Source organism: Elephantulus edwardii, unplaced genomic scaffold, assembly GCF_000299155.1.
Source record: "Elephantulus edwardii isolate Elephantulus edwardi_28Jun2011 unplaced genomic scaffold, EleEdw1.0 scaffold00411, whole genome shotgun sequence".
In the NCBI taxonomy this organism is placed as follows: domain Eukaryota; kingdom Metazoa; phylum Chordata; class Mammalia; order Macroscelidea; family Macroscelididae; genus Elephantulus; species Elephantulus edwardii.
In genome coordinates this window covers 191996-203095 of record NW_006400161.1, presented here as the reverse complement: position 1 = coordinate 203095, position 11100 = coordinate 191996, and the positions used below count along the sequence as shown (strand labels likewise).

Here is an 11100-nt window from a genome sequence, read left to right as displayed (position 1 = left end):
AAGGGACATCATGCTTGGTATGGTGGAGGGACAGCGCAGGAGGGGAAGGCCCTCTATGAGGTGGACTGATTCCGTGACGGCGTAATGGAGATGGGTGTGTCAGAGACAGTGGGATTGGCACAGGACAGAGCAGAGTTTAGCGCTGTTGTACATAGGGTTGCTATGAGTCGCAAGCGACTCAATGGCACATAACAACAAAAACATGCTTAAAATATGTGAGATGAAGCTTTGCCATCCTTGCCTGAAATGATCACACTGATTGCACTTTTTTAAAGACATATCTATTTATTCTTTTGACCATCCCTGGAATCTTCAGTACTCTTCTCCAACAGCACAGTTCAAAGGCATCAATTCTTCTGTCATCTTTATTTATTGTCCACTTATATATATAACAAGTTACTGGGGGAAAAAAACCAAACCATGGCCCGAATCAAGTGTACCTTAGTCCTCTTACTGACATCATTTGTGCTCAATAATTTGGAGAACTCCCTGACATAGACTTGCCCAGTCAAAACTTTTCCTGATCTCCTGACTGCTGGTTCCAAATGTATTGATTGTGGATCTAAGTAAGGTGAAGTCATTGACAGTTTTAGTCTTTTCTCTGTTAATTATGATGGCCAAGTAGCAAGGACTTTGGTTTTCTTGATATTCAGGTGCAATCCATATTGAAGGCAGCAGTGCTTAACTTTCAGCAGCAAGTTCTTCAAGTCCTCCTGCCAAGCAAGGTTGTTTCATCCACATAACAAAAGTTATTAATGAGTCTTCTTCCAATTCTGATATCACATTTATCTTCATAGAGTCCAGCTTCTCAAATAATGTGCTCAGCATACAGATTAAATAGGTATGGAGTAAGGATACAGCCTTGATGCATACCTTTTTTTAATTTTAAACTGTACAGGTTTCCTTGCTATGTTTGCACAGTAGTCTCTCCGTGTAGGTATAGGTTTCACACAGTTAAGTGTTCTGAGATTCCCATTCTTCTTAGTGTGAGTCACTGTCTGTTATAATCCACAGTGAAATGCTTTCGCATGGTCAATAGATAGACATACTTCTGGCATTCTTTGTTTTCAGGTAGGATCCATCTGATCTCAGAAGTAATATCCCTGGTGCCGTGACATCTTCTAAATACAGCTTGAACTTCTGGCAGTTCCTTGTCTGTGTACTATTCTATCCATTTTTGAATGATCTTCAGTATTTTGCTTGAAATTCTAAAGATGAAAAGGTTAGAAACAAAATCCAAGTTATTTACACCAGTTCAAATAGAGGTACATCTTAACGTTTTATCTACCTTGTAAGACTCCTAGTCAGCAAGAAAGAGAGCAGTTGTAGCTACATGCTACCTCGTTTTATTTGTATTATTTTGTCAAGCAGCATAGTCATGTTATTACTTGGTGATCTTGCATTTATTAAAGTATCTTGTCTGTACTAGTGATTGTTGTTAGGTGCTATTGAATCAGCTCTGACTCAGTGACTCCATGCAAAATAGAATAAAGTCCTGTCCTAATCTGCACCATTCTCACAATCTGCTGGTTTAGCCCATTGTTCTACTCATGATGTCAGTTTGTCGCATTGAATATCTTCCTGTCTTTTGCTAACCCACTACTTTTCTTCTACAATTGACTGACTCCTCCTGATAAGAGGCCTAAAGTATGTGAAACAAAGTTTTACCATCCTTGTCTCAAAAAAAATGCACCCTAGCAATTCTCTGTCTAGGCTCTGTTCCAGTTGTTCTAAATAATCTTCAGCCAGATTGTACTTATGTGATATGAATGATATTGTTCAGGAACTTCCATACATTTTTATATCTCCTTTTTTTTGAATGGGGCAAATATAAATCTCTTCCAGCTAGTTGGACAGGTCTTCTAGATATTTTGGCTTAGGTTAGTGAGCACGACCAGGACTTCTGTTCTTATAATTCTCTAAATTCCAAGAGCCTTCTTTTTTGCCAGTACCTTTCTTCAGTACAACCTGGACTTCTCCTTTCAGTACTTTGGTTCTTGATCATGTGCTTTCTGGAATAGTCCTGTGTTGATGAATTGGATGAATTCTTTTGGTAGCGTGACGTTCCTTTCAACTGTTTTTGAAGCTTCCTGAATTATTGAGTGTTGGTAAAAATTTTGGGGCATAGAGGGACAGGCTACTGATTGGATCTCTCTTCCCCTAGTGACATTGGGGGAAGGTCAGACTGTGATACCCACACTATGCCATTTTTGCAAGACGTAAGAAGAATTGTTGTTGTTGTTAGAAGTCATCATGTCAAGTATGACTCATAGTGACCCTGTGAACAACAGATCTGAACCCTATCCTCACTTGTGTCATCCTTATTGTCCCCAATACATTTTAGTCTGTTGCTGCAGTCACTGTATCATTTCATTTGATTGAGGATCTTTTGTTGACCATCCACCTTTCCACTCGTGATGTCCCTGTTCAAGAAATGGCCTTGAAACCTTGCTGTCCTTGCCTCAAAGGAGCACTAAAGTAATGTAATTATTTAATATTTTTCTCTTGAAATAGATGTGCATTTGGATTTGGAAGACCACCTGGCAAAATTTATGAAGACAGAAGAGGCCATTATATACTCATATGGATTTGCAACAATTGCTAGTGCTATTCCTGCTTACTCTAAGCGAGGGGACATTGTGTTTGTGTAAGTAACTATTTCCTAAATTTCTAATCAGAATTTCTTTGGAAATAATATTGATCCTCTTAGAGAATTTTTTGATGTGAGGATATTTGCCTGAAGTACTTCGGGTTTTTATAAAAATAAAGGTATAATAGTCCCAAGTAATTTTACAAAATTTTTAGACTTTGATTAAAAGGAAAGCTCTGGTGTTGTGGCCCATAGCAAGTTGCTCTGCTAACCTAAATGTGTTCATTTAAATCTACCGAGGAAGAAAAACGAGCAGTCCCCTTCTGTATACTTGACAGCCTTGGAAGCCCAATAGAATGTGAGCTATGAATTGTTTCCAAGTCAATGACAGTGAGTTTTGAATTTCTATTAGAAAAAATACTTATGTGTTAGTATAGCATTGTCTACTGTTACGATTTATTGATGTCTAGATCGCAAACCAAGATGTTCCTTAGAGGAAAAGATGATGAAACTTCATCTCACATACTTTGGGCATATATTGTAAAGAGGGGGCTTGTCCTTGGAAAAAATACATCATGCCAGGAAAGGTAGAGGGTCAGAGAAGGAGAGTAAGAACTTCCAACAAGATGAATTGACACAATGACTGTAACAATGGACTTCAGCATGTAGGAAATGGTAAGGAAGACAAGGGTTGTTAAATGTTCGTATCTATTGTTGTTCATTAAGTTGTTATGAGTCTTAGTCAACACAGTGGCAACTGATAGCAAAAACATGTATGTGTATGTGTCTGTGTATATATGTATTAGATCTGTTTATGTCTGTTTAGCAAAGGGAACTCTGGTGGCTTAGTGGTAAGGAGTTGTACTGCTAAGATAAGAGGTTCAAATACACCAGTTGCTCCTTACGAGAAAGATGGACATTTTCCTCCTCTGCGAGATACAGACTCTGAAGACTAGCTGGAGGGTCAGTTATGAGTTACTTCCAACTCAGTGGCACATAACAATAATATTTAGCAAAAATATGTATTTCTTTTCTCTGAAAAAATATATATATTTGTGTGTGTGTGTCCAAGGAGAAGAATACATGGCAAAGGCATCCTAATGTATACATATAGAGACAAATTATGTGTGTTGGAGGGACAATGACAAATTGTGTGTGTGTTCAAGGAGAAAAATACATGGCAAAGGCATCCTAATTTATACATATAGAGACAAATTATGTGTGTTGGGGTGTGTGTCTTGTCTGTCTGTCTGTAGGGAGCACTAGTGGCCTTGTGTGTAAGGAGTTGTGCTGTCAGCCCAAAGGCAAGTGGTTCGAATGCACTCACTACACCAGTGGAGAAAGATGGATGATTTCTTGCTGAGCAGTTTACAGTCTAAAAACCTACTGAGGGGTCAAGTATGAGTTGGTTCCAACATGGTGGTATAGGACAAGAAAGAACAACAGTATATGCACATACATACATAGGTGTGTGAGCCTTTACCTTGACGAAGTTGGATCCTGGTCGGTAAGTGTTTGTAATTTACTAGAAAATGGGGTAAACTATTTGGATATTTCTAAATTTTGTTAGCAGTCAAGTATAACCTGATTAACTGTGTCTGATCTCATTGACAATCAGCCTGAGTGGGAAGCCTCTGTGTAGGCAAATAGAATCTGGTGGGCAGGCCTTTGTATTTAAAATTTGTTTGGGCCTGTGTGCCATAGACCTGAGGGCCTGCTATTGATTATGTTTAGAAAGAATGTTGTTATAAGTGGTACAGCACTTGTCTGTCAGTTTGTTGTACTGCAGTTACTTGGGGTTGCCGTGATACTGAAATCTTTACCACTGGTGTGTCAAATTCCAAAAGGATTTCCCATCATGGATGGGTTTTGGTGGAGTTCCCTGATTAAGACAGACTAGGAAACAGGATGGACCATCTATTTCCTAAATAAAAGACTTTTGAAAACCCTATGAACACTAAACAAAGAGTGTATTTATGGTACTGTAGATGTAGAGCCACAGTTTGTTGTGATCCACACAGTCTAACACCTTTGCATAATCAATGAAACACAGATAGACATTCCTCTGGGACTCCCTGCTTTCAGCTAAGATCCATCTGAAATTAGCTATAATATCCCTAGTACCATGACCCCTTCTAAGCCCCGCCTGCACTTTTGGTAGTTTTCTGTTGATGTGCTGTTCCAGTTGTTTTTGTATAATCTTTAGCAGAAATCTCACTTACATGTGATATTAATGATATTGTTCAATAATTTCTACACTCTTTCGGATCACCTTTCTTTGGAATGGGAACAAATACAGATCTCTACTGGTCAGTTGGCCAAGTGGTTGTCCTCCAGATTTCTTGGCATAACTTGATAAGCACATCAAGGGTAGCATCTGTTAGTTGAAATATGTCAATTGGTATACAGTTAATTCCTGGGGCCTTAGTTTTTGTCAGTTCTTTCAAAGAAATTTCTACTTCTTCCTTTATCTCCATAGGCTCTTGCGCATAGGTTGTATCAAGAACACTTGATCATGCTAATGCGAAACTTGTGCTTGGACCAGGAGGCAGTCATCAGAACAGAGCAAGGAAACTTTGCATGGTTCAAAATTGGGAAGGTTGTATGCCAGGGATGTGTCCTGTCTCCCTACCTTTCAATCTTTATGCAGAACTGTTTATCTGGGAGGCTGGGCTCTATGAGGAGAAATGTGACATCAGGCTTGGAGGAAGACTCATCAGCAATCTGCAATATGCAGATGACACAACCCTGCTTGCTGAAACTGAAGAGGACCTGAAGTGCTTGCTGTGTAAGGTCAGGGACTATAGTCTTCAGTGTGGATTAAAGCTCAATATCAAGAACACAAAGATTCTCACCACTGGGCCAATAGGCAGCATCATGATGGATGGCGAAAAGATTGAGATTGTTCACAGCTTTAGTTTGCTTGGCTCCACAGTCAACCTTCTTAGCACCAACAGCCAGGAAATTAAAAGGCATATTGCGATGGAAAAGTCTGCAGTTAGAGACCTCTCTAAAGTACTGAAGAGCAACGATATCAGTCTGGAGACTAAGGTGTACCTGATATAGACCATGGTCTTTGCCATCACTTGCTATTTTTTAGAGAGCTGGACACTGACTAGGGATGATAGAAGGAGTATTGATGCCTTTGAGCTGTAGTGTTGGGGAAGAGTATTGAATATACCATGGATTGCTAAGAGAACGAACAGGTTTGTCCTGAAGAGGGTGAAGCCAAGCTATCCATTGGAGGCAAGGATTCTGAAGCTTCGTTTGACATACTTTGGGCATGTTTCAAGTTGGGACCAGTCCTTGGGAAAGGATACTATGCTTGGGAGGGGGGAAGGACAGAACAAGACAGGAAGACCCTTGATGAGATGGATTGATTGAGTGACTGGGATAATGGGTAGTAGATATGTCAGAGACAGTAAGATTGTCACAGGATAGAGCATGGTTTAGGACTGTTGTACATAGGGTTGCTATGAATTGCAAGCGACTCGACAGAACATAACAACAACAACAACAGAGGTAGAGCCCAGATTGTAAGTTGAAATGAGGAAAATCAATAACAAACATCATTTAACAGTTGGTACATGGAATGTTCTTAGCTTGAATGTTAGAAAATTGGATTTTGTTAGAAATGAAATGGAACACATGAATATTGACAATAGTAGGCATTAGTGAGATGCACTGGACCAGCTAAGGCCACTTTGAGTGAAAAACAGAAGAATGGTGTTGCTTTCATAGTCAAAAAGCCAATTTTAAGCTCTATCCTGAAATACAGTGTTGTGAGTGATAGTATACATATGCATAAAGGGAAGACCCTTTAACACAACTATTAAGTATATGCTCCTACATCTGTTGCCAAAGAGGAAACAATTCAGAATTTTTACCAGATTTTGTAGTGTGAAGTTGACCAAACATGCAATCAGGATGCGTTAATGATAATTGGTGACTGGAATGCAAAAGTAGGAAGCAGTGATGAAGGAACACTAGTTGGAAAATATGGGCTTGATGATAGGAATGAGGTTGGAAATAGAGTGATTGAATTTTGTATTTATAATGATTTAATCATTCCACATACTTTTTCTGAAAGACATAAAAGACAACTTTACATGTGGATTTCACCCATTGGGCTGCATGGGAATCAGATTGACTGTATTTATGGAAGAAATGGTTGGAGAAGTTCAACATCAGCAGTCAAAACTAGGCCAGGGACAGACTGTGGGTCAGATCATCAATTTACTCATATGCAGGTTTAAATTGAGGTTGAAGAAAATGAAAATAAGTCAAAGAATCCAAGATATGATCTTGAATCAATTCCATTGGAAGTTCATGATCATCTTAAGAATAGGTTTGAGACATTGAACACCAATGATAGAAGACCAGATGAGTTGTGGGATGATAGCAAGGATATCATCCATGAAGAAAGCAAAAGGTCGTTACAAAAACAGAAGAGAAAGGAAAAAAATGAAATGGATGTCAGGAGAGACTCTAAAGATTGCACTGGAACATTAGGAAGCCAAATCTAAAGGAAACACTGTTGAAGTGGAAGAGCTGAACAGTTTCAGCGGGCAGCTTGGGAGTCCAAAGGAAATTATTATAATGGATTGTGCAGAGAGCTGGAATTGGAGAATAAAAAGAGAAGAACTCGCCCTGTATTTCTCAAGCTGAAAGAACTGATAAACAAATTTAGGTCTTCTCAATGCTGAAAGATGCTATGGGCAGTGCATTGAATGACTCAGAAAGCATCAAAAGAAAATGGAGGGAATACACAGAGTCATTCTACCAGAATTGATTGACATTGAAAAATTTCAGGAAGTACCATTTGAACAGAAGCCAGTGGCAATTAAAGAGGAAGTGGAAGCTGGATTGAAGGCATTGACAAAAAAGTAAGGCCCCAAGAATTGATGGGATACCAATTGACTTAATAGATCGCAGTCTTGGATGCACTCATCAGTTTATGCCAGGATATTTGGAGGATAACTGTCTGACCAATCGATTGGAAGAGGTCTGTATTTATTCCTATTCCCAAGAAGGGTGATCCAACTGAATGTGGAAATTATAGAACAATATTATTGATGGCATATGCTTACAAAATAACTGCTGAATATACTTTAAGAATGACTGGAACAGTATATAGATTGGGAATTGCCACAAGTTCAAGTGGGATTTAGAGGAGACCGTGGGACCAGTGATATCATTGCTGATGTCAGATGGATCCTCTCTGAAAGTAAGGAATGCCAGAAGAATGTCTATTTGTGTTTTATTGACTATGCAAAGGTATTTGACTGTGTGGATCATGATGAATTGTGGCTGACATTGAGAAGAATGGGAATCCCAGAGCACTTGATGTTGCTCATGAGGAACCTATATACCTGGATCACAAGGCTATTGTGCGAACAGAGCAGGAGAGCACTCCATGGTTTGGAATTGGGAAAGGAGTGTGTTAGGGATGTATTCTGTCTCCATACCTGTTCAATCTATATGCTGAGCAAATTGTCCAAGAAGCTCTACTCTATGAAGAGGAGTGTGGCATCAGGACTGGAGGGGGAGACTCACCAATAACCTGGGTTATGCAGATGACACAATCTTGCTAACTGAAAGTGAGGAGGATTTGAAGCACTTGTTGGAGAAAGTCAAGGAATACAGCCTTCAGTATGGATTGCGTCTCAATATCAAGAAAACAAAAATTCTGACCACTGGACCAGTAGGCAGTGCCATGACTGATGGAGAGGAGATTGAAACTGTCAACAGCTTCATCTTGCTTGGATCCACAATTAACAGCTTTGGTACGAGCAGTCAGAAAATAAGGCGACAGTGCAATGGGAAAATCTTCAGTTAGGAACTTTTCCAAATTATTGAGGAGTAGTGATGTCAGTTTGAGTTATAAGGTATGTCTGGTTCAGGCCATAGTCTTTCTGATTACTACCTATGCTTTTGAGACCTGGGCAATGAATAAGGATTACAGAAAAATAATTGATGCCTTTGACCTGTGATGCTGGAGAATAGCACTGAACATGCCATGAATGGCCAAGAGAATGAACAGATATGTCCTGGAGGTAATGCAGCCAGAGTACTCTTTGGAGGCAAGAATGATGAGGCTTTACCTCGCATACTTTGGACATATTGTTAGGAGTTGCTGTTCCTTGGAGAAGAACATAATGTTCGGAAGGGTGGAGAGTCAGTGTAAAAGAGGAAGCCAGTGAATTGACAAGGTGACTGTTGCAGTGGGCTCTTGTGTGTCAGGATGTGTGAGGATGGCACAGGACAGGATTAGGTTCAGATCTTTTGTTTATAAGATTGCTATGAGTCGTACTCGACTTGATGGCACCTAATAGCAACAACAGCACATAGGTGTGTGTATATTTGGCAAAGAGAAATTCCTTTTATTTGCCTTGTCATGCAAAGGGGAAAAAATTTATTTACCTTTTCAAGTAAAGGAAAAATATCCTTTTGTCTTGTCTGCATCATAATTGTTTTAATATTTCCACTGCTTATATTGAGAAAGAAAAGTGAATTATAGCTCATATTTTCCTTATGTAATCATTCTTTCTGATATTGCAGTGTTCCTCCTTTTAGGATATTTCTGTTTCTTTTTGTATAACTTTTGAGATCAATTTGCTAGTGACAAGATCAATTTGTTAGTAACAAGTTCTCTTAGTTTTTGTATAAGTGAGACTGATTTGATTCTGTTTTATTCCTGAAGACTGTTTTTGCCAGCTATAGAATTCTTGACATCCCCAAAGAGAATAATTAAGCACTGACTGCTAACTAAAAGTTTGGTTTTGGAAGACAAAACCAAAAACCAAACTGCTGCTCTTAATTCTGACTCATAGTGGCCATATAAGGAAAGAGTTTTTGTTGTTCAGGTTGTTTCACCTATGACCCATAGTGACCATGTGAAAAATAGATCTGAATCCTGCCCTGTCCTGCTCCAGGATCATGTGATCACCATCATGCTGAAGCTCATTATCATTATCATCTTGTGAGTCAATCTCATAAAAGGTCTTGCTCTTCTCTGAACCTCTGCCTTTTCCAGCATGATGTCTTTTTTCCAAGGACTTGCGCCTCCTGAAAGAACCACAAAGTATATGAGACAAAAGTTTTTCCCTCTTTGCCTCTAAGGAACACTCTATAACACTTCCTCCCAGACGGATTTGTTGTTTCTTTTGGTAATCCTTGGACTATTTAGTACTGTTCACCAAGACCATAATTCTGAGACATCAGTAGTTCTTCAATCTTACTTAATACACACTCCAACTTTCAGACATAGGAAGCAATTTAAAATGACTAGTACTCTATTTAGGTGAACTTTAGTCTAAAACTGACATCCTTGTTGTTTAGAACTTTGGAAAGGTCTTTGATTGCTAATTTTTCCCAGTGTAATACGTCTTTTGAAGTCTTGACTGCTACTCCCTTGGGTGTTGATTACATATGGAAGAAAAAGGAAATAATTGAGAACTTCAGTTTTTTCTCTATATTTCATGATTTTGCCTATTGATCCAGTGGTGAGGACTTTTATTTTCTTGATAGAGAGATAATAATCCATATTGAAGATTACAGTCTTTGATCCTCCTAAACAAGTGTTTCAAGTCTTTTTCACCTTCTGCAAGAAAGATTATGTCATCTTCATTATGGAGATGGTTTTGAATATTTTTCCAATCTTAATACCATATTCTTCTTCATAAAATCCATCCTCTAGAATTAGTTGCTCATTATATATATAGACTGAATAGGATGGAGAAAGGATATAATCTGAAATATACTTTTTCTGATTTTAAACCACGCAGGATCCCCTTATTATGTTAAGAAAATGACCTCTTGATCTATGCATAGGTTCACATGAGCACAGTGTTAACCATAATTTGTTATGATCCATCTACACTGTCAAATGTCTTTTCATGTTGTTATGTGCCTTCGGGTCGCTTGCAACTCGTAGCGACCCTGTACAACAGCCCTAAATTCTGTTCTGTCCTGTGCCAATCACAGTGTCTCTGACACACCCATCCCGATTACCCCAGTCACTGAATCAATCCACCTCATAGAGGGCCTTCCCCTCTTGCGCTGTCCCTCCACACTACCAAGAATGATGTCCCTCTCCAAGGACCGGTCCCTCCTTACAACATGTCCAAAGTATGTTAGACGGAGCCTCAGAATCCTTGCCTCCAAGGAGCCGCCTGGTTTAACCCTTTCCAGGATGATTCTATTTGTTTTCCTTGCAGTCAGTGATATCCTCAATATTCTTCTCCAGCACCACAGCTCAAAGGCATCAGGTCTCCTTCTGTCCTCCTTAGTCACTGTCGAACTCTCTGATGCATAACAAGTGATAGCAAAGACACACCTTAGTCTCCAGAGAGACACCATTGCTCGTCAGTACTTTGGAGAGGTCCCTAACAGCAGACTTTCCCATGGCAATATGTCTTTTAATTTCCTGGCTACTGGTGTCAAGAGAGTTGACCGTGGAGCCAAGCAGACTAAAGCTGTGAACAATCTCAGTCTCTTCACCATCCATC

General features: G+C 39.3%; 1 protein-coding gene across 1 annotated transcript in view; it reads left to right on the top strand.

Moving 5' to 3' along the window:
- LOC102847055 (serine palmitoyltransferase 1-like) overlaps positions 1 to 11100 on the top strand; it is a 177256-nt gene that overhangs the window by 66771 nt on the left and 99385 nt on the right. The window contains exon 6 of the mRNA XM_006902433.1: positions 2515 to 2647. Coding sequence (XP_006902495.1) covers positions 2515 to 2647 — 133 coding nt within the window. The remainder of the gene's footprint in view (positions 1 to 2514; positions 2648 to 11100) is intronic.